Source organism: Podarcis muralis, chromosome 7 (assembly GCF_964188315.1).
Source record: "Podarcis muralis chromosome 7, rPodMur119.hap1.1, whole genome shotgun sequence".
In the NCBI taxonomy this organism is placed as follows: Eukaryota; Metazoa; Chordata; class Lepidosauria; order Squamata; family Lacertidae; genus Podarcis; species Podarcis muralis.
The window spans coordinates 60,338,526-60,362,891 of NC_135661.1; the positions used below are offsets into that span (position 1 = coordinate 60,338,526).

The 24,366-nt window shown below is 45.1% G+C and overlaps 1 protein-coding gene across 12 annotated transcripts in view; it reads left to right on the forward strand.

Annotated features, from left to right (window-relative positions):
- Positions 1-24,366, forward strand: part of ADGRB2 (adhesion G protein-coupled receptor B2) — a 160,831-nt gene that overhangs the window by 108,509 nt on the left and 27,956 nt on the right. For all 12 annotated transcript variants that reach the window (XM_077931917.1, XM_077931908.1, XM_077931910.1 and 9 more), the window contains 3 exons: positions 11,418-11,544; positions 16,925-17,028; positions 18,202-18,304. In XM_077931917.1, coding sequence (XP_077788043.1) covers positions 11,418-11,544; positions 16,925-17,028; positions 18,202-18,304 — 334 coding nt within the window. The remainder of the gene's footprint in view (positions 1-11,417; positions 11,545-16,924; positions 17,029-18,201; positions 18,305-24,366) is intronic.

Consider the following 24,366-nt stretch of genomic DNA (forward strand, 5'->3'; position numbering starts at 1 on the left):
CACTTCTGAGTTGCAGATGTTGTGTTAGGGTAGCCCCATGAGCTGGATCCTACTGAATCTTTCCACTGTAGCTTTCTGTGACCATGTACTGAAGGTTTGACATCTGTAAAAGCCATCTTAGAAGTGTTGGGTCAGAGTCGTTCTTTGCCTATTTTGCGTGTTGGAGGGATTACACTAGTTGGACCTTGGAGAAAGAAGGACGGATGTATGGGGAGCCTGTTTGAATTGAGAGGGTGGGAGTGAGAATATTGTTATGAACTCGAGACTGCAAGAAGCAAGACCTTTTGTCTCTGTCTTTCTCCTCTCTTACTTAATACATTCAGGATGGGATCTTTGTTCATCAGTGAGACCTGGTTGGCTGCGGCATCTGTGTTTGCTCAGATATGTTTTGTAATAGTATCACTTTAGGATGGAGGGCCATCAATATTATCTCTGCCTGTGGATGTGGAATGACAGCAATCTGTAAAAGTATCTTGGCTCTTCAAAATTACCCAGTGGCTGGCTGTCTTGCCTACGAAGGAAGGTGTGCTCCTAGAATTTGAGGCCTGGAATAGTTTAGAAATTCTGTCGGCATTCCACCCTCCATGCTGCCTAATAGACTCCCTAGCTGAGTCCATCAGCTTGAAGGTTATGTTGAGATTGGCCAGACTCAATTTTCTGCTCATATGTGGTTTTCACAGGGTGACCTTCATTTAGGCTTTTTAGTTTAGGGGGGAAAGGCAAGTATAGTGGGACTTAATAGAGGTGTATAAAATTATGCACAGTGAGGAGAAAGTAGACAGATAGATCCTCTCACTTTTTCATGATACAAGAACTTAGGAGGAGCCAGTGAAGCTGAATGTTGGAAGATCCACAATGGACCCAAAAAAGAACATCAGGGGTTTGCTACTATAAGAGTTAGTGATGGCTAAGGCTGCACAAGCAGCAGCACCCCCCCCCCAATTCAGTTCAGACCTTGATTTGTTGCCCTGATTTGCTTTGAATTGAGTCAAACCCCAAATCCAGAAATGTAAACCTTTGGTCCTCCCATAACTTGCACTGGGAAACCAAAATGGCCATGACATATCAGTCCCCCCCCCATAGGTGCATGGAGTCATGGTATTCCCTCAAGAGGGGATTAATCCTTACAAATTTCAGACAGTAAAATCCAGGTTTTCTGTGCTGGCCACTTTAAAATTTGCTTTGTTCAAAAAATGAAATGAAAAAATTAAAAGTAAAATGGCCATAACTTTCTCATCCTTGTTGTTTCTTCACATGAGCTCGTAAAAGCTCATAGAGTGCAAGGGATCCACTCTACTAGTAGGTCCAGGATCAGTACAAAGCCCTTCAGAATGATTCAACCTACTTGGGACCCAACTGAAACTACCTCAACTCATTTCAGACCAGGCCTAATTTAGGATTAATTCAACCTTGTTGTTCAACAACTTTGGGTCTTATTCCCCCCAAAAAGCCAATGGGTAGATCACTGCCAGTTTTTTATAGTGGGAGTAGAACGCAGTCTCTTGGAAGTTGGACATGCCTGGTATATGTTAATAAATTAATAAAGCAGGCTTCTTGTTTCACAGCTGACTTGTAGATACTTGGATAGCTTGGGCACAGGAGGACCACCTAGTTAGCTATTCTTGTACTGCAACACCTCTCTCCCTCTCTCAGTTATGGAAACCTACTTCAAGAACTTTTCAGTGTAAAGAAGATTTTCCTTTCCCTTTTTTCAGCACTGTTTTTCTGCAGTTGTATTTGATGATGATTTACATTTATATCCTTCCTTTCCACCAATGAGCTCAAGGTGGAGTATTTAGTACTGCCTCTCCCCATTTTATCATCACTATGATCCTGCAAGGAGGGTTAGACTAAGAAACTGTGACTGACCCAAGGTCATCCAGTGTGCTTCATGGCTGAGGATGGATTTGAACCCTGGTCTTCCAGGTCCTTGTCCAGCACTCCAGCCACTATCCCACACAGGCTCTGAAGGATGCAGCTATTCCATATCCCTTCTCCAAAGACACAATGCCCAGATACTGGTTTTTGATAAAGCTTCTCTCCCCCAAGATTGCAGAATGTAGGTCTTAAGCAAAGCAGCAGGGATTGTGAGATCCTCATCCTTCTCCTTTCTTTCTCTCAATGCTACCTGGAGCTGGCAAGGAGAGCTATCCAGTCCTTCAGTGCTGAAATGTCCCTCATTTGCAGCACAGCATTGTAGTTGCACATTTCATTATTATACATCAAAAAGGAACCTGACAATATCTCTTCTCGCTTCCTCGCCTGTGCCAAGAGTGACAGGCTCCCTTAACGAGGCCAACTGCCCCTCCCCTCTGCACTCCCCACTGTGGGTTAACTTTGTTAATAACAGCTATTGATTAGCGGGTGCTTAGAGATGGATGCGTCCTGCTTGCCAGATGTAATTCATTATCAGCTGGCCGGGAGGGAGGACAGTGGCAGAGGATAAAATAGGACAGATTCCCCTCTGAAACACGTTGTAACAGGAGTAGTTGCAGTGCTCATCTCTTGGTTTGCACTTAAGCCTCCAGCTGGGCTTCAGAACAACAGAGAGGCACACCCACAAGCTGATGCAGTAGTTGAAGCTGTTCTTCTAGACCAGGAGGAGCTAACTGTTTCTGACCCAAGGGGCACATTCACCAGCAGTGAGTGCAGCCACCCATACTCTTGCATTCACACATGCACCTACACAGCAACTCAGCTGAGATGGGGGGTTCTCGCCCTCTACCCACTCGTGAAATGCTAAATCTGATGTCTGCGGAGGGAGAACTTTGCCTTCCAAATGGGGCACTGAGCTGGGCAGGAACTAAATGCTATGTCTACTTCATTTTTTAAAAAAATATTTACCACTTCTGTATACAAAATTGGGACGACAGAAACATTTGGGTGGGCGGGAGTTGGGATTGAGCCTGCCCCTGGGCCAGATGCTAGACATCCCTGTTGCGGATGGAATTTGGAGGAGACCTTGAAATTGTAGGTTGGGGCAAATTTAATTCTCGGAGACATTCACAAATAACCAGTAGCAAGAGCTATGTGTGAGGCAGCTAGTGCAGGCAAAGCATTTAGAATTGTGTGCCCGTTCCCACCCACTGAAAATTTAAGCCCCTTTTGCTGCTGATGCCTCCTCCTCTGTTTTCTTGTTCTGTGGCTCCTTATGACTCCTAACCAAGTTATTCCCCTAATCTCCATCAAGGACTGATTAATAGGAACATAGGGAACAGCTTTCTGCCAAGTCAAACTGTTATTCCACATAGCTCATTACTGCTTTCACTAACTGGGAGTGGCTCTCCAGGGTTTTTTGAGTAAATTTTCCCCAGTCCTACCTGGAAGTAACAGGGATTTAACCTAGGATCCTTTGCACGTGAAACAAGCATTTGTCCATTGAGTCACTTCCCCCCATTTGTTTTATAACTTTAATTCCTGGCTTTAGCTGTAAAGAGAAACTGCTTGGGACAATAAATAAGGAGATAGCTTTTCCCTAGTGATGGAGAAGCTCCCCAGCTCTGCTTCACTTGGCTTGGAAATGAACACAGCTAACACAATAGTAATTGGGGGAAATAACACAGTTCATTTCTGAGCCAGTGCAAATTGGCTAGCTCTCCCACCTGCTCTGACTCTGTACATCCCACCTAATCACATCCCCCAAACTCCCTCCTCACTCTTCCATTAAAAAGTACAGGTCTAAGGTAGCATTCCCACTGCAAAAGAAGAAGAGGGAGATTTTGCCCTCTCTTCCCCTTCCAGCACTCTTACATAGCAATTTTTTCTGCCTACTCAGCAAAAAATCCAGTGGAATTTACTACCAGGTAAATTGACACAGCATTGAAGGCTTTGTGAATCATAGTTTTTCAATGGGCAACTGGATGTTGGTGGTGGTAAGGTGGAAATTCTCATTTGGATCGTATTTTAATCCATGTAAGAGAAAAAAATGGGGACTCACAAGAAGAACCTCTTCTTTCCACAGGACAAGTACTTTTCAAACTGACATAACCAGCCCAAGAGGAAAGGAGTTGGGGTAAGATGTAACCATCTTACCTGCCTCCTCCTTAGATGAATTGTGGAACCTAGTCAGTGAGCAGCTGTGTAACACAAAAAAATAGGGCTTACAGCTTTTATTAAGGAGATCTGTTTTCTTATTTGAGCTCTTTTACTCGCCATTCTGACCCTTACCTTGCTTACTGGCAACAATGGAAAAGGACAAGCAATGTCGTACCCCTGTATCACTTATCTTTTTTATTTCATATGGGTTATATCCAACTAAGTCATACTCAGAGTAAACCCATTGAAATAAGTAGGCTTAAGTTTGTCATGAGTTCACTGAGTTCAGTGGGTCTACTCTGAGTATGATTTAGTTGGAAGCAATCATGTCATAATGGCCTCATGCTTTTCCTAGAGTAACGGTAAAGGGACCCCTGACCATTAGGTCCAGTCGTGGCCGACTCTGGGCTCATCTCGCTTTATTGGCCGAGGGAGCCGGCGTACAGCTTCCCGGTCATGTGGCCAGCATGACTAAGCCGCTTCTGGCGAACCAGAGCAGCGCACGGAAACACTGTTTACCTTCCCGTCGGAGCGATACCTATTTATCTACTTGCACTTTGAGGTGCTTTGCTAGATTGGCAGGAGCAGGGACCGAGCAATGGGAGCTCACCCATTCTGATCGGCAAGTCCTAGGCTCTTTGGTTTAACCCACAGCACCACCCGCATCCCTTTCCTAGAGTACCGGTAGTTCAGAGTAATTTAGGTGGGACTCCTCATTGTCTGCTATCCATGCACTAATAAGGTTTGGATCCAAGCTATTCAATGGCCTTTATGTTTCTTTCTTCTTCTGGCCAAAAGAGCTCTCATATTTGTTTCTCCTGTGGATTTGAACCTTCTTAATTTCTCTAAGCAAAACTCTGTCAGTTTGATTGCAAGTTTCAAAGAAATCCATTAGACATTTTTCTGCCACCAAAGTTATCTTCCGCAAATGATGGATTTGTTCCTGCAGCAGATAACCCTTTAAAAACTCTTTGATCTTTACCTATGATGCTTGCAATGCAAAGCGACTAAGATTGCACCCTTCCTTTGAAGTGGGGTCTCCCTTCACATCAAAGAATTTAGGTGAGAAGAGAGATTTCCACACCTCAGGAGGTTAGTTCATGAACAGTGAATGGACATTCAACATGGAGAGTTATTTGGTGATAACTCCTGCGAACTTGTTAATCACTGGAACTCATATCCAGCTGAAGCAGATGCCTGCATGTGTTGCTTCGTTTGCATGCTTTAATGTGAATTTGAACTGCAAGGAAGTAGGGTTTAATATGTTGGGTGATGCACAGATGTTTACATCTGTAGGAAATTAGTTATTATAAACCAAGCTGTGAGACCCCATTGGGTAGAAGTCACATGGCTCTATAAGACAGTCATCTCCTCTTGGCATTTTGTTTCCTTTCCAAACAAGTGTTAGTATTTGTGTTTCAACTGATATAGCAAACCACTTCCCTACAACCCAAGCAGTGCCTAGGGAACAAGAGACTTGGGGCTTATCCACACTTCCTCTTGTCCTACTGCTTGCCCCCACCCAATTCCACCAAGGAAAACTGTTCTTTAGTGTTCAATTGGAGCAAATTGCAATTGGGGTTTTTCTGGAGTGCCATTTGTTCTGATCTATCACTAAAGAGTGGGTTTTCCCTTGGAAAGGAGTGGGGCAGGGGGAAAACCACTCTGACCTGTGCCTAGAAAGTGTGGGTCAAGCAGAACACTGCTGAGATCCATGCTTTCTAGGCATGGCATAAGTGTGAAGTGCTTTGTGAAAAACTTATAGTAGCCTGATCTGTAGGAAGACTTGAGAGTCCAGCCTTCTTCCAGTGGTATGGTCGGAAGGCACATGAAGCCACCACCTTGTTGAAGCTATCTGCATCTGGTCAGCACTTGAATGGGTGACCCCCGGTAGCAATCTCTCTCTCTCTCTCTCTCTCTCTCTCTCTCTCTCTCTCTCTCTCTCACACACACACACACACACACACACTCAGTATCCTGCAGCGTAAGTTAGCTTTTATAATTTAGTGTCACTGTCTCATTTTTGCTTGTGAGCCTCTGTGCTTTGTTTCCTAATAAATAGCATTTGATAAATTACTCCAGTAAAACCTTGGGAATTCAAGTGTTCTGTTCCCATTCTTTGGAGGCTTGTCCATCTATCTGCCAGTGCTGCTGTATTGCTTAGCTACAGAATAATTATGGAGCTTGAAGGTCCCTTAAAGATACAAAGGGTGTGCCGGGACATCTCTAGGGTTGCCTGCCTGATTAGACAAAAGGTCTATCTCAGGGGTCAGCAACCTAAAGCCCATGGGCTGGAAGCAGCCCACGGAGGTCATTTGACTGGCCCACAAGCTGCCCCCGAACCGAGTTGCCCGCTCGCATGCTGCACTAAACCGACACAACACGGTGTGGGGACTCGCTTCTGCAGCGCCGGAAATCTTGTCTGTGCAGATGCCGGAAATCGTGGGTGTGTACGCTCATGCGTGCACGTGATCCGGCCCACGGAGGGATCTCTGTGGGAACGATCCGGCCCAGGAAAGATAAACCTTGCTGACCCCTGGTCTATCTAGTCCAGCACCCTACTTTTAACTATGGCCAATCAGCTGCTTCTGAAAGCCTCCAAGCAGGGTTCGAATGCAATAGCTCACTCCCACTGTAACCTCTCAGCAGTTGGCATTCAGCAGCTCTTTGTCTCCTCCAACTCTGCATTATAAAAGTGTCTGCAAAGGTGACATGGAGGCTGGCAACACCAATCCTGCCATGTGGTAATCCCTCACAGGTGACTGCAGAAACAGTCAGACAAGTTGTGTATCCACAGCAGTGACTAGAGGAGGAATCACCACTGGCAGGAGTACGGAGAGAAGAAACGCCGCTGCATCTGCAGCAGCAGAACTGGACTCCTTCATCTGCCCCAGCTGCAATAAAGCATGTCTCTCCCACATTGGTCTCTACAGCCACAGCAGGCACTGCAACCATCCAGCAGTTTGACCTCAATCCCCGCCCCCCAGGAGAACCCCTCCATTGTCTCCCAAGACAGATGGATGCTAACATCGTAGCAGAACCACATCTCTTGAGTGCCACTCCTGCCTCCTGATCCTCTAAGCTTCTCACTCATCCTGAGTAGCAGCTGGCTGAACATTTTGGCTGAGTGATGGGTGCAAGTGTTGCAACATCATCTTCTCCTACTCCCTACTGCCTCCCTGCTGCTACTGCTTGCAAACCCCTCACCTCTTTTCCCGTACTCATTTTTCCTAGTCTAATACAGATGACAAGCCTTCTGGGTGTGGGCTACAGCCCATGATGGTTATGTCCTGCCTCCAGTGTCAGAGGCAATGTGCCTCTGAATACCAGTTGTTGAGAATTTGAAGTGGGAAGAGCACTACTGCACTCACCCTTATGTGGGCTTCCCACATAAGGCATGTGGTTCACCACTGTGAGAGCAGAATTCTGCCCTTGGCCTGATCTAGGAGCAAGACTCTTCCTATGTTCTTATGAGGTGCATCCTTTCTAGATTCTACACAGTGCACCATTTGTACCTAACAGAATCTTGAAAGTAGCAGCTCCTTGTTTTACTTTCAGGGTCGTGAGTCATTCTGCCTAAACATATTGACTTGACTGCCAAGCAACCCCTCCATACCTGGTTAAATGTAGAGTATAGGCACATACCTCTATATTGCAGAGGAATCTGGGTTATTGTTCCAGGGTCCACCCTTGATTTATGTGGTGGGCCTGTTGGGTCTTATAGTTTATTCACATGGACTAGAACAGTATGGCCCAGAAAGTACCAATAATTCTTTTGCATACCTGCAAGCTCTTTTTTGAAGGAGCTTGGCCAACATGCTGATCTTCTCATTGAGAAACCCTAGTAAAGTCCAAGGAGTCCCACAGCTTGAAACCATGTGCAGCTACATTCTGTGATTTATCTCCTGCCTTCATCTTAACACAAACTGAAGTTCTAAAGTTTGGCAATCCTACAAAACCCTTCGTGTCTGATTTTTAACCCCTTCTTCTGCTCTTGACCTGGCTCCATCTTCCGGCCCATCCAGAATATCTCCCGTCTTATTCTTTAGGCTTATGTATGGATACAGCATAGATAGAGCATCTTTCTACTGTGCCAGACCCTTAAAAAATGGCCTCTTCTCAGTTCTTCTTAACCATTTAGAAATGTGTGACCAGAGAGGGGAGTTTACTGTGCCAGCAGATGCTAAATGTGCTGGTGAAGCAGAAGCTCTTCTGATGTATCTGCACATCTGAGATCAGAAAGAGCAGTTGCCACTATCTCTGCCGTACATCATAGCCATGTATTTATTTATTACAATTAATTACATCCTGCCTCTCAGGATGCAAATCCTTTCAGTGCAGTTTACAAGTAAACGAAATTGCATTTCTGCTGCAGTGCTTTTTCCAGCTCAGAGAAAGAATGCTTCCCTTTTAGCCGAATAAAGAAATTGGAGGTCCCAGCCTCAGCAGTCTGTGGTTATTGAGGATGCTGAAACCTCCATAGAATTTACAATCTACTCAGCCAGCAATATCCACTGCTTCCCCAACAGGTGTGGAGTAGGTAAACAAGATCAAAGTCTTGGCACTGTGAATGAAAAGAGTCAATGCCTCTGTTTTCAACTGAACACGTTAAGTTCTATTATACTGATTCAGACCACTGCTGCTTCTAGTTTGGGAGAGAGAATGTAGCTTAGTGGTAGAGCACATGCATTGTTTGCCAAAGAGCACATGCATTGCATGCCAGATTCAACCACTGGCATCTCCAGTTGGAAGGAAGAGGTAGGAGGTAATGTGAAAGAGTCTTCTCTGCCTAGGATCCTGGAGAGCTACTTCCAGCCATAATAGGCAATACTGGACAAATAGCCTGTTCTGGAATGATGCCACTTCCCATGTCCATAGCTTTATACTATCTGCTCTGGCTGGCAGCAGTTCTCCAAGGCCTCCGGTAGAAGGAGGCTATTCTCAGCCCTATTACCTGAGAGCCCTTTTTGGCTAGAGGTGTTGAGTGCTGAACATGGCAGGGCTTCCATTCATACAATACATGCACTTCATTATTGAGCCATCACCCTCCCCAATGCTTGTCCCAAGACAGTTTGCTGCCCCAGTCAGCTGGAGTGACATCAGGGCCACAGAGACTATCCTTTTTTTAGGTGGGTGCACTGACTGGGGCTGATGGGGGTTGCATCTTAAATCATCTGGGGGGCACTACCTTGGCAAAGGCTGCTGCAATATGTGAAGCTTGAAATGGAAACATGAATAGGAGATGACAATGTCAGAGAGATTTGAGCCGATGGTGTACCAAACTAAATGTCAGTCATTTTTGAGAGGCTATTTTTGGGCACCTAATAATGCTAAGGGCTGGGGAAAGTCCCAGGCCAGATGTGGCCTGCAGCCTCACCCCACATAGTCTATGTGCCCCTCTAGGCCTGCTCTGGGCTTTCAGGGTGCTGTGGGCCTGCTCTTTGCTCCTGGGCTTCAGTCTCGAGCGTTGCTTGTGCGCACAAGGGAGAGGTGGGAGACAAAGCATGCACAGGGCAAAGCAGAGCTGAAACTCCAGAGGGAGGAGGAAGAGGCTGAGGCTATGGTGGCCTGGATGGTTCATGAAGAGCCTGCATATTACAGTGTCTGAGAATTCTGGGTGTGGAGGAGGGTTTGTCCTCGAGCATCCTGTCCAACCTACATCCTGTCTCCCAGGTGTGAGCAAATAGTGGATGTAATTGTCAGAGGCAGGTACACCATTCCCTGAGCATCCTTGCACCCCCCCCCCCAAATTCTTGCTCAGAGGAAGCACTTCCACGAAAGAGTCAGGAAGGAAGTGAAGAGGAAAGCAACTGAAAATTATTCCGTTCTGATTTTAGTGTGCTACATGCACACATATCTGTAGAGCCTACCAGTTTGCTCTGAAACAGCTAGGTGCTTGAATACTTCCCCTTCCAGTTGTTTTACAACTACATAGAGAGCTGTGTGGCAGTGGGGCACTTTTACATACCAGGAAAAAATGAGGATGAATGTAACAGAAAGGAAGAACCTGCACTGTGATGGAAGAATGGGGCACCTTCAGGAGGCGTCAGGGGACACACAGGCCACAGGTTAACCACCTCTGCTGGAAGTCAATGGCCCTTCCTGGGGGAGGGGAGGTTTTGCCCCAGTCTGTTTGCACCCCTCCCTCCCTCCTTCCCCCTCCTTTTCAGCCCACCATCGGCCCATAATTGCCCTGATCCACTTCTAGTCACAGGCAACAATTAGTGTCCGTAGACACAGCCCAGATAAATACTGCAATATGGATGGGATTAAGGACACATCCAGATGTGCGGCTGAAGCATCAGCTCTGCACACTGGAGGCTTTTGTGTGGTAGATCAAGTGTCTGTTTCATTAAAAAAAATTGCACTGGTTTTTTTTTGGGGGGGGACCTCTAGCACATAAACATACCTTTTAAAAAAAAAGCTATACATGACTATCTTCACTACTGCCTCATGATGCAGACTGAGGAATTTACTGCTAATTGTTGGGTTTGAGACAGGGTCCAGTCATGATCAGCTGTATCCATTTAGTTCTCAGAAGCTTTTGTGGCCCCTCTCAATTCTTGGATGGTATCCTTGCCCCTCCCCTATCATGCTCACACAAAGGGTTGGCAGACAAAGTTTAATGTCCAGTGCATTTCAGACCTGAGATCATTCATCAGGGAGTTTCAAATGCAGAAATTCATTCTCTTCTAATACCCTCCTTTTCCCCTTCTTTTGTACATTTGCTTCCTGCTTCTCCCTCCATTCCTCAATTTGCTTGAGGTTTCCATCTTTGTGCTGTATTATCATGCAAACATGAAACCACCAGAGCAGCCTGTATCAACCCTTGGCTGTTTGCTGAGCAGGCCAGAAAACTAACTGTCTCTAAACCATGGAGAACCCCTGCCTGACACACACACACACACCCCTTCATCCAGAATCCATGCCCATCTCAGTCTCTCCCTCTCCCAAATCCCTGTCGGCCTCAACCTTCAAATTAAATCAATGCTTACTGCAATAGCAACAAACAACCCCGTCCCCCAATCTTCCCCACCAGGGAAATGAGTCTGTAGCAACATAGGGCTATGCCGGGAGCGGATTGGCGGGGGGGGGGGGGCACTGGGCTGAGATCTCTGCCAGAGGATGGGGAGGGAGTGGAGACGTTTCACCCCAACAACTGGGTCAAGAGATAAAGCAAGCCGCTCAGACAGAACCTTGGTGCCTGACTTGCACACACACACACACAGCGAGAGAGCCTGCTTCACCCAGTGCATCACTAGGGCCGTGCCATGCAAAGGGTTAATGCAGGCAATGCGCTGAAGGGATGTGGGCTGTGTGAGTGTTTGATCATTTGAAATCTCTCCTTCTCTCTCCTTTCTCCTTCGCATTCCATCAATCAGGGAGGTTGGCGCTGGGAACTGGGAGACCGAAAGCTGCCAGACGGTGGAAACTCTCTCGGCTCACACCAAGTGCCATTGCAGCCAGCTCTCCACCTTTGCTGTGATCGCCCAACTGCCCAAAGACCTGGTAAGTTTTGACAGAATGAGGGAGAGCAGGCTGGGCTCTCAGCCAGCGCCACATTCCTGCCTCCCACCAACGGAGGTGGCCCAACCCTGAGACAGGAGGGCCTGATAGCCAAATTAAAGGTGGCAGAGTAAGGAGCCAGGCAAGAGTAATGGCAACTCTGGCCCACAGCACACAAGCTCATCATTCAGCTTTGCATGTGTGCTAAGGGAAGAAGTTGTGAGTTTGCAAGAGGTACTGTGTGCTTTATGGAGGTCTACTGTTGTTAAGGGATGAGAAATTTTCAACAAGCCTACTATTGATCTGGACCCAAAGGGACTTTGAAAGGTTGCATCCCTGCAGGGTGGTTAGGCTTCGTTGCATGTGCACACCCACAACTTTGTTGAACACTTACCCAGAATCCCCGTGCATGTTCTTGTCTACCACCTCTCTCTCTCCTTACCTTTGTCCCTGAGAGCTCTTTGCAAAGTCTGATAGTGTGGGCTATGTGAGCTGGAATGTCTCCTGGTTCGAATCTTACCTCCGCCCACTGTAAATTCACCAGGTAGCTGTCAGCCTCAGTTTCCAATCTGCAATTTGGGGGATAAGAATTCTGACCTGCCTTAAAGTGTTGCCGTAAGGATTACTGAGGTAAGGTTTAAAAGTGTGGAAAGTTCCCTGGTTCAAATGTTCCCTGGTTCAAATCTTCGCCACTGTGAATTCATGAGGTAGCTATACACAATACCTCAAACTCACAACCTCAATCTTGCAATTTGAGTATAATGAAATGTTGTTTATTATGTCTTACAATGAGTTGCCTTAAAATGTTGTTGAAAGGATTATTGAGGTATTATTATGTGGAGCATTTTTCACACATCAAAGTGTTGATATAAATACCAAGTTTTTATTAGTAGTGTTATTGTGTGTTGTTCTTGTTAGAGTTACCATTATTGTTAAAATAGCAGATGTACTCATTTCTCCTAGGGATGTAGATGGATCAGTCTGTCTCAAATAGTCTGTGTTAAACACAATTCCTCTCAAAGAATGCATTTTTAAACATCATCCCTCAAAAGTACACATTTAAAAATGAGTTTTTGATACTTTTTTTTTAAAAAAATGAGAGCTGTATTGGGACATTTGGGATGTTCAAAAACCAGTGGATAACCAAGTTCTCATCCACACTCTAGTCTAGAGATATGAAACATATCAGATTTTATCAGAACTGACCAAGATCATATCCCTGAAGCATCCTTAAATTCTCCCTGAGTGCCTTTTCTTTCATGTGCTTGTGCATACATACCCATAAACTTCACAGATGTCTTACTTTGACACCACTTAATTTTCTTTTCCTTTTGCAAATAAGCAGTCACCTCTGTGATGTTACCGTGTTACCGCCCCTTCCTTTTGAAAACGTTTTAAGGGCGTGTTCGAGCCAAAGTTAGAAAAAACAGTGCTGAAGGGGTGGAGAGGAAGGGAATGCCTTGCTTTCACGGGGCAGGCTGTGAAAGCAAGGCCTGTGGCTCATGCCTGAGGGGAAGACACAGCCTCCCAGCTAGGCCTAAACCCAGAGGTAGGCTGAAATTTCTCAGAAAGGAAACTAAATATTATTGAAGAAAGGCAACAAGCTGGACTTTACGAGTACAGGTCATTCTTTCATAGCCCATCGCTTCCTCTGGTCATCAGTGTGAGCTAACAATGCAGTTTTGCTCAACGTTAACAGAAGTGAAATGTCACAGAAGACCATTTTCTGATTTTTCTTTCTTCCACCTCATCAATTAGTGACTAATAAGTCCAATAAATAATAATCGATAATAATAATTTTGCCCTCTCAACCCAAAATATTTGGTAAAATCACACCCACACTATTGGTTCCATCCATAAATAGGGTGGAGAATTTTGGAAGGCTGTTTCATGCTGGCCTTACAATAACTATTTGCAGCCTGATCTAAACCTATATCATTTCCATGGCAACCATTAGGCCCCTGCCAGCGATGGGCTTGCATTAAGGGACAGTGATACACACACTCTGCACACACATAACCACGTTCAGTATGCAAAAGAACAGAGATAGATAGCTAAGCCTCAAGCTGTAGTTGGGGAGGGTGAGGTGGTAATTTGCAAATGTATATCAACAAGCTCCCTTCCCCAGTTTTTCTGCCATCCCTTCCCACTGCTATTGTACCCCACTCAGAGTCTTGTATCCCTCATCTCATCGATCTAAGGAGATGCAAAATAATATTTAAGTTGGTGGAGAGTAAAGGTAGCCATTTGGACCCATAAGAAAAATCACAGTGTCCATAATAGAGGATTTCCTTTATAGGTGACAAGGTTTAACAAGGTTTAACCCTTGTCAAGTTCTCCAGAACTCTTCATCAGCCTAATTCACCTTTTGCCAATCTGATTCCTTTTCTATGTTTTGAACTACAACCCACTGATGGAATTTGTAGCATCAAACAAAGGAAGGGACCAGGTTGGCAAAGACTGGACCAAGGGCTAATCAAACAAGTGCTATGAGACAAAAGTGGTTTGGCTGATGGGGAAAACCCAAGAGTCTGTGTCTAGTCAAAGCCTTGAGAGGGAATGGGCAGGAGGTGGCAGACATTTAAACAAAGCTCTGTTTGGTGCTATTATGTAGGCTTCAGATTTATTTAATTGGTCGATTCATATTTGGAAATATAAAAAACAGTGATAAACAAATAATTACTGGTAATTGTGATGCTAATGTTATTGTTTGCCATCCTGTGACTTTTGAGTGAAAGGATGGATTATAAATACCTAAAATAAATTCATTCCATATCACAGGCATTTTTAACCCACTGTTCATCAGTTGATCGATCCCAGGGCAGTTTGCCATAGTTTTTAATACAACACAAATAATCCAGCAAATAAAAGCAGGGAAAAGAATAAGAATTAAATTCTTTTGCAGTCTAAAAGAAACAACTGCAGCAAATGTCCAGGCAAACAGATATGATTTAACATGGCACCCAAATGCCAAGGCTGCTACTTCTGGGGGGGAGAGCATACCATCATCAGGATGCCTGCCACCACAGAGAAGGAGGACATTTGAAAAAGTGCTTCAGCACATGTGCAAAGTGCAGGTTACCTTTTCCCTGAATAGTGAGCGGTGAGAGCCAGCTTCCCACACGCATTTGCAAAACACTTCAAGGGCGTAGGTTTTCTGTTTAGAAAGACTTGAATCGCCAACTCTTTCCTGTGGCAGTGACTGTTCTCTCCCACTCCTCACCTCCCCCACTCCCCAACATCTGCTCCCTTTGTCTCCTCTCTGTGCCTACCTCCTCCGCTCTCCTCTTCAGCAGCCCCCTTCACCCTTCCCATTGTTTCCACCCTCCTACTTTCTCTCTGAACTCTTCCCACTTCCAGACGCCTTTAAGTAGATAATGCCGTAGATAATGTGGATCTATTCTCTGCAGCGTTTCTCACCCCCCACGCGCGCCCGTTGCTAGAGTGGTTGAAATTTATAAGAGTTATTAGCGAGCCTTCAAAGCATTAATATGCTTAGCGATGGGGAGGAGGAATAGAGAGCCCGTGCCAGAAGCAAATGGGCAACCATCTTGGGGGCGTGCTTGGGAATCCTCCTCTGCCACGCTGGCGACGCCGCTGAAGACAGGGGAGAGAGAGGAGCTTTGCTTGCATCCCTTGGTCACAGGCCTCTTTCATGCTCCCCTACCCAGGCGGGGTCATTGGTATTCCGGAAGCATGCCCTATTGGCAAGGAGATGGAGAGCCACCCTTAAGGAATGCAGAGAAGCGGCAATGGATTCTCTCCCCTTTCCCTCCCTCACCCGAGACCTCAAGCCATGTGCCACAGGAAGCAAAACAGAAGAAGGTGGCAGGGAGAGATTGGGTTATTCAGAGATGCAGACCTTCTTGCTTGTCAGAGAAGGGGCTGTACTTCGGAGAAGGGAGCAGGCTTTAGCCACATGCCTGCCAAAGGGGCCCTCAAGCTGTCCCATTTCTCCCTCATCTCAACAGGGACCAAAGACCAGGCGCAAACTGGTTTTGTAAGAATTCTTCTCTGGTGCTACTCCTCCCAAAAAACCCAACCCAACCCTGGAAACTGGAAGAACATAGGAACAGCATTGCTGTCAGGTCAGGCCAAAGACCCATTTAGTGCAGCAACTTGCTCTCAAAGGGGCCAACCAGATTCGTATAGGAAGGCCATAAGAGTTGTAGTTTGTGGAACAGGAATTCCCAGTGCCATCACTAAGCTACAATTACCACATTTGTGTCTATGTGCATGTACATAATGCTTTCTGCATGAAACTTCGGTCCCAAGTTATTAACAAATGTGGTGAGAAGAATCTTGGAGCCAGATCTTTAATCTAGCCAGCTTTACCCCTGCCAGTCAGTTGGCAAACCACTCTTTGCTTTCTAAGAGGGAGGAGGGTGTTAAATTGGTATCACAGTTTCCTGTTATACCTCTGGTCATTTCCAGGTGACCTTTCTGCTGAGCAGTCATACTGATTTGTTTCCAGGGGCTTAGACAACAGCAGTTATTTATTGAGCATTCATTTTTACTTGCTTGTGGGGTGGTTAGATGACGTTGTGCTTGTTGGTGCAAGAAAAATAAATAAATATAGATATAAAGAAGAATTCCTGGGTGCCAAGATCTAAGTTTGGAGCTAGTATTCTTTGGTGAGAGAACCCCAACAGAGATTCAGAATCACAAAATATGAAGCAAAATTAAGCATGGAAATGTAGGCAGTTAGATTTTTTTAAATATGCCTTTGTGGGTTCCAAATCTTTACTTTTCCCCAGCCTAGAAAAAGACCACACATTTGGTAAGCTAAAAATGATTTCCTTACAAACTCTCTTAAGGTCATATTCATGTGCTTTTCCATACAGCATTTATATATATAAAAAACTTGCACAGGCTGTAAAACTTGGTTTAGTTACAGTGGTGAAACTTCCTAAATTATTGGTACAGGAACTCAAGAGTAGCTTGTGAGAGCCAGAGGTCAGAGCTTCAGCAACCAGCTCAGACTTCCTTACATGCTGAGCTTCTCCTGGGAAGCAGCTCCTTAGTGGAGGAACTGCATATTGAAAGAAAAACATTTTACGGTGCTTCCAGATTGTTGCTATTTTCAGGTGTGGTTCAATCACAAAGTGGCAAATTCAGATTTAGGCAATTAGAGTTGAGCTGGAGCCCTTGTGCCACAAACTCACTTTCTTCAAAGATTAGACTTTTTGCAATAAAGAAAGTGACAGGGAAATGCACTTGAAAGAGTGGGTAACATTTGCCTGGCACTGTGGGACAACCAGCCTCATATAACAAATGGTTAAGTCCATAGAGTAAGCTGTCCTGCCAGACTTAGCTCACCTTGTGTGAGGGGTGGGGACTCTCTCACTCTCACTCTCTCCATTTTCTGCTTCTACTCTTGCAGGCCATGGAATCTGGCAGCTCCCCCTCTGTCCCACTTATGATTGGTTGTGCTGTTTCTTGTATGGCTTTGTTGACCCTCCTGGTGATCTATGCTGCCTTTTGGAGGTAGGTTGGCTCAGCTATTCATGGCTAGAAGTAGACTCGAGAACTGCTCTTTGAGCTAGCTCTGGCTAGCTCAAAATCCTGGTAGAGATGTGACAGAGTCCTCTGAATGGAGTGATGGGGGCGGGTGAGTGGGGGCAGGTGGGAGGTGGGAATGCCATTCTGAATTTGAGCTGAAATAAAATCTTACACACATTAGAAATTTGGGGCATTGATAAGTGTGACTTTAGATGCTCCTTTTGCTTTCTCCTTTTAAGATTTGATTTAGAGGGTTGTTTTAAAGCAAGAGACATTTTATTGCTTCATTTGAAAGCAACATTCTATCGTCAAGATAATTACTTTATTAACCCCTCCCCAATATTTTTTTCAAAGCTCCTAAATTCAGCAACATATATAAAAGAGGATATAGTAAAAAAAAGAAAACAGCCTCCCATTTGAAAAAGTGACCTTTTGGTGTGAATGTGCTTGAAAATAAAATATTTAAGCCACAGATTAGCAAAAAGGGTGGCATTTTTCACCCCCCTCTTTTGATACATGCAAATGTATGGATTTGCCAATCAGTTCCACATTAGTGGTTGTGAAGATAAGTGGGGAGGCAGCAATTATTGCCAGGTAAATGGCAGTTTGGGAGGTATCCTTTAAGCATTTTGCTAACTCCACGGGAGGTGATTTTCTTTCCATCCCATGAGACTAGCGCAATGGTTCCCAATTGATGGCCCATGTAACCCACCCGGGAGGTGCGTGGCACCAATCACATAACAAAAACTACCACAATTTTCAAAAGTAGCAGGTCTATGGCTTGGCTTTTGAAAAACAGGGGGTCTGCAGTACTTAGCTAATTGGGAACCACTGGACTAGGGCACCATTTAAAAGCCTACAACAAAACAGTGTGGTCATAGAATCAGGAGGGGGGGACCCTCTGTAAAATCAGCATCCTAAAGGGAGTGGGGAAGGCATAGAGAAGGTACTGCTGAATCCAGGAAGACCCATCCATTACTTCAGGAAGTCATTTTGAATTATGTTCTATAGTGAATACTACTTTTACCCCCTTTTATTGTAATTGCATACGTGATGTCATGCGCATGACGTCAGCCCCCCCAATGTTGGGTGCAATTTGGCCCCTGTGCTCCAAGTATCTCTCAAAGCTGCTCATCCCCATCACCTTCTTTCTTGCAGGTTTATCAAGTCGGAACGCTCCATCATTCTCCTGAACTTCTGTGTCTCCATTTTGGCCTCCAACGTGTTGATCCTGGTGGGGCAGTCCCAGATGCTCAGTAAGGTGAAAAAAGTTACTCCTTTGCAAGACATCTGCAGATCATGCCACTTTGTTTCAGCCTTTGAGAGCGTGGCTCCATGCTGCTTCTAACATTGATTTCTATCTGCCCACCTTCCACTTTTTAAAACGCATCTTCTCTATAAAGCTAAAGGCAAACTTTCAAAATTTGGGCCAGATATTCAAAATCTGAATAAAAAGGCCACCTTTTCGAAATGCGTGATATCTTGATTTTACAGCTTGATTAAGATGGAGATTTGAATGGAACACTAGGGAAATTATGTATCTTAAAGTTAAGCAATTGTGAACCTCTCTTTGATTTCAGTGGGGAGGTTTAAGCCAATGGGCTCTTCCACCACTTTCTTGGCACCATTTGCTGACTGCAAAAGTGGCAGGAGGAGCAGCTCAGTGGCCTTTGAGGACAAAATAAAGGCTGTGAGGGTGTCTACCAAGCAATGCTGTATCATGATGTAACATCTTGATAAGGGTTATATGGGGAAATAGTAGGCACTGCTGCCATTTGATGCCGCCGCTGTGAAATAGCAGAAGTGGCAACAACAGGTGTGCAAAGGTGGCACTGGTTTCAGTGCCCCCACAAGCTACCAACATTAGGCTGAACTGTCCCATTGGAGAACTTTTAGACAAGCTTTAATTTAAAGATGAGGTTAAGTATTCCCACTGATCTCAGTGGGATTTAAAAGTTTAAAGTTGGGCAAGATTGGGTGCTAAATAATATTAATAGTATCATGTATGCACCTAAAAAGTACTTTATCAACCTAGTCGGGGTGCATGAAATAATATAATGTTAAATATTAACCCAGCAGATGGAGTATTTTATACCTTGTTTTTAAATATTTAAACACAGTTGAGCTCATAAAGAATATCTATTTAATTTTGACTTCTAAATTCATATTGAGGGGATCCTCTCTACAGCTTTTCACATAATGTGTGCCTCCCGCCCCTTCTCTCTCAAGGTTATGCTTCTGATTGTGTGTCTTCCTTTCGTTTGCCTTTGGAAGCTGATATTTGAAGGTGTATAGAGACTATCTTTGCCTTAAGGCACAGATTCCCAGAGGCAAGCTGAATGCAGCTGGGAACAGATCTCTGGCCTAGAGAAGCTCCCACCCCACCCAGAACTCTTTATATGTTCCACCTCAAAAGAGTTCGAGGAGCTTTCCCAGTCACTTCTCTCCCCCCACCCATCTCCCCCAACTCTCTCTAGCTACATCATTGTCACTGAGAGGGAAGGAAGAAGGCAGCAGCTGTATGAGAGATGAGTCATACTGAGTGAGAAAGCCTGCCCTAGTGCTTGTCTGCATGAAGGAAATTGCAATATTTGGTTATCTGCAGCCTGCACACCCAGGAAGAAAAGGGGGCAATGCTACATAGCTGAGTAAAGAAGTACTGTGTGCTGGAAAATGTTTCTTATTTAAGAGAGACAGAAGCAGTGCTTGGGCACAGAATTCCGTGCCGGAGAATGTCTGTTTCTTGTTGGCTTGAAAGAACATGGGCATCAGTTGCAGGTGGGGAGAGCAGTTTTACAGTGGAGGAGAGGAGTCCAGGATAAGATGCCCTCAGCGAGCTCCCTTAAAATGTAAGGGGTGAGGGCTGTACCATTCTCACTGCCCACCCATCCCATAGTGCCAAATAAAGTCCACCCTTGTGGCCCCTGCTCCACTCCACCACTGTAATCTCAGAGGAGCTGCTCCGGCCTGCCTGGTCCCTTTGGACCCAAAGCTCTGGTGGGCAGAGCAGCCACCACTAGTGATGGGGGAGAAATTTCACTTTGCATTTTACCGAGAAACTGCCTAATTTCACACTTCTCCAAATGTTGCGATGCACTTCACAGAATGCACACTGATGCATATGTTAGGGGGAAATGTGTGTGGATCCATATGACAGTGAAAATAACATACAGAAGTTGATTAATTTAGAGGAGCTTGCTTGCAAAAATGTTTGTACTAGTCAGAACTTTATACACAAAAGTGTTATGGTGTACACTCTCATTTCTTGTGTCCAGCTGTTATCCCTGGTGACATGGGTTTTGCAGGTTTCATGGCACTCCAAAACCTGTAGCATCTCTTTAACCAGTGGCATAGGGAAGAAAAGAATGTGCCCATCTAAAACAACAATTGTTCTTTCATGCCATATTTGACTCTCTGGGGGGAAACAACTCTGTCAGGCTCTGGTTCCATTTGCTGTGCTACAATCTGGGGAGCAGCATATCTTCATCCATTCTCCCCTCCACACCTACCCTTTCTACAGTGCAAACCCTCCAGAACTGACATGTGAATTTCAGCCCAGGGAGATCAAAGGTGACTGCAGCCTCCCTCTCAGCCCCCAGGCAGCCCATCCATTGCTGTGCAAGGGACCTCGTGCATAATAGATCACCACCCTGGAGCGTTTCCTCTTGATGTACTAGAGACATTGAGGAGCTCAGAAAGCATGTTGCAGGCATGAGTAGTACAAGGAGGGGTATGTGTATGCCAGAGGAGCTGCTAGCACGTCTGGGCCTTGCTGGATGAAACCCTTGTTAATGAAATGGCCGGGGGAGTTGCTGCCTCTGGACTGCTACTGGAGACAGGCAATTAGGAGTTGCTTGGTTTTCAAAAGAGAGAATCGTATTGCGATTGAGCAACTATTGCTGGCATGAATTGCAAAACAAACAAACAAAACTATTGCAAAGTAAGTTGAAACGTATCAATTTTCAGCACTGCAGACTATCAGATTGTAAAGTTTCCCAATTGTTTAGATTTTAAAAAAATCCTTGGTAATCAACAATGCTCTTTTGGGAATGAAAAGTATCTTGTAAATTTCTCACTGCTTAGCACGTGTAAATAATAATAATAATAATAATAATAATAATAATAATAATAATAATAACAACAATAATTTATTGTTTATTCCCCAGCCACTCTACCCTATGAGTCAGTGGTAGGGAACCTCTGGCACACTGGCCTTGTTAGGTTTCCATTCCAAAAAGAAAAAGATACTAGATATGATTGTAATGGGGCACAGGAGGATAATCTTCCTTCCTTCCTTCCTTCCTTCCTTCCTTCCTTCCTTCCTTCCTTCCTTCCTTCCTAGTGTTTAGACCCTGCTTACAATTTGAAGTTTCTGAGAGAGAAATTAAAGTATATTTAAAATACCATAAGATCAACAAGAGCTGCTAGAGGGGAACAAATGCATGTGCAAATATCCACACACACCCAGCCTTCAGGTGTCCCATCTGCCACTCTGCTTCCAAATCTTTGGGCCATGCTAGGTCCAAAAACAGGGCAGCTGCCAAGCCCCTGAAAGGCCTTAATGCACAGCTGGTGGGCTGTGTTCAGCTTCATGGGCCACAGGCAGGCACTCGCTGTCTACCTTACCCACATCAGTTGTCCTAATTCCTGTCTCGCTCCTTAATCGCCATAGGGGTGATGGAGAAGTTTGATTCAGTTCACATTTGAAGGTGAACATACCTAATTCCAAAACAAAATGCAAGCCAAAGTACAGCCATCCCTCAAGATTCACGCTTCTACAGTGCAGTTCTCCAACCAAGTAATGCATACAGAAATTCACAAACATGGGGTGAAGTGACATATTTGTCCATCCCTAAATCTCCATAAGAAGCTGAAACATCTAAGGCTAATCACATATTATACAAATATGCAGGTTTCCTAAATTAACCAGCAGAGAAGTAAATACATACAAAATGTACCCAATGGGTTGTATGTGCTTGTTTGTTTATCATAAAATTTATACATTACTTGATTGGGGGTTTTTTTGTATAAAAACAACAACAACCCTCAAAGCAGTTTACAAAAAGATAAAAAAATAAAATTATGGAAAAACTCATGATTTAGAATTTACAATACGAAACAGAGTAAAATTACCTAATCCTTCTAAGCTTGACTAAAGAAGAATGTTTTCAGCAGGCCCTGAAAAGAGTACAGTGAAGGCACCTGCTTGATCTTAGTATATATGAATATACTTGTGACATTATGCTGCAGGAATATATTACAGTGTGGAACTTGACTCTTATTGTATGTGTTTATATGCATAGTCAGGCTCTTAAGAAAACAAGGCATGGGAGACATGCACAAAAGCAGGCACTTGATGCAAGGGGTGGTTTTCAACTGCCAAATTCCATGTTTAAATCCATTTAAAATGGATTTCTTCTCTGTCCCTAGTCCCACATTGTGCAGGCCTGGCTTAGGCTGAATGCAGAGCCCGTTAGCTGAAGTTGCTGGTGGACCATCCCTTTGCTGTTTGTTGCAACATTGGGAATCTCCCGTGTTTCATGGCCCAAATTGTGCTTGTGCATTGCTGGTGTTTTGTGTCCCTTCTCCATGCTTAGCTCCTTCTCCAGCTTGTGGACCAGAGCCAAGTATGCCCTATTAGCACTTGTCTCTTTGTTATAATGCCAGTAAGCCTAATGCAGCTGATTAAAGTCGGTGGGAGGCTGGTGGGGACAACAGCCACTTCTGCCAGTTTTTATCCAGCATCCTGGAAGGGACGGTTGTGTCGCTTGCCTTAGGCTTTGAAATCCAGCCCCACAATGATACAGTGCAGGGCTTGCAGTGTGTCATTGCAAACACAGGGTCCGTTTTATTTTGAATAAATTTCCATATGCGGCTGAACCCAGGGGTGGGGGCAGAGGCAGAGCTAGCTGCTCTTCACCCAGAGCGACGCACAGGCTGTGCACCCGGGGGCAGGGCCGTGGGGACGGGGTGAGTGTCCAGTGGGGTGGAGTGAGCCATGAATGGGGGGTGGAGCGAGCCACCCATGGTGGGCTGCTTCCTGGGCAGGGGGGGAAGAGAGCTGTGTTGCTTTGCCAGCAGCCTTCCTCCCTTCCCTCTTCCTTTTGACAGCTCGGGGGAGGTTCTCTCCCCCCAGGAAACAGCCGGGGAGTGGGAGGCAATGGCGCACCACCCACCAGCAACTCCCAAGCCTCCCCTGAGCTGTCAAAACGAAGGGGGAAGGGGGGAAGGCTGCCGGTAAGGCAGCGTAGCTCCACCCCTTCCCCCAACAACTCAGGGTAGGCTTGGGAGTTGCAGGTGGGTGGCACGCCGAATGTCACCCCCCTCAGTACTGACACCTGGGGTGAACCGCCCCCCCACTGCCCACCGCCCCCTTCTTCTGCCCCTGGGTGGGGGAGAACTTTGATTTAGTTCACATTTAAAGTAAACCTACCTAATTCACGCTTTCTGAAACTTAGCCATACTTTAAAACTAGCAGTACAGTTCCCTGGCCATGTAAGGTGTTCAGAAATTCATATGCTAGGGTAAAATGCACATAAAAGTGTGTATATTAGTGAAAACAGCATTAAAATGCATCATGATAGGGGAAATCACTGTGCAAAAATGTGTGTATTAGGCAAAAATGCATACAAATATGCAGTGCTTTTTTCTAAAAAAAAAATGTTTAGGGGTACCCTCATTTTGATTCAGGAAAACCACCATTTTATAGTTCAAATCGGGGAAAATAAATACAGTGAATGGACAGAAGTGCAAAGATTCACAAAATGTTTAGGGGTATGCGTACCCCTGCGTCCCCCCAGAAAAAAAGCATTGGAAATATGTACCTGTTAGGAGAAATTAACCCTAAAATGCTGGTGAATTTTCATGAGGGCTTTTTTCAAAAAGGAATTTGCAAAGTGATGTGGAAAACTGAGCATAAAACTGGAAAAATGAGGAACTGAGAGAAACTGAACTAAACAGATTTTCCCATCCCTACTGGGGCCCTGTGATCAGCGTTGTGTTTCGGGAGCTGTATGCACATGTGTGTGCATTCATGCACCAGATGCCTTCACAATTTAGAATATGCCCATTGCAACAAGCACAGACGCTTAAAGGCCTCCTTCTTCACAGTACAACTTTTTCAGGAGTGTCAAAAAGCACATCTTACCTTCAGTTTGTTTCTATACGGTTCTCCTTCATGCAATTTCCCCCGCCCTGCTCCTTCCCTTTGCAATCATCAGCCTCATTTCCCCACACTGTTGTTTTAATCCAGTTGATTGTCAAGGTGACCCATGTGATTTGGGTCGATGACATCACAGCAATGTATCAGTGATGACAATGTCA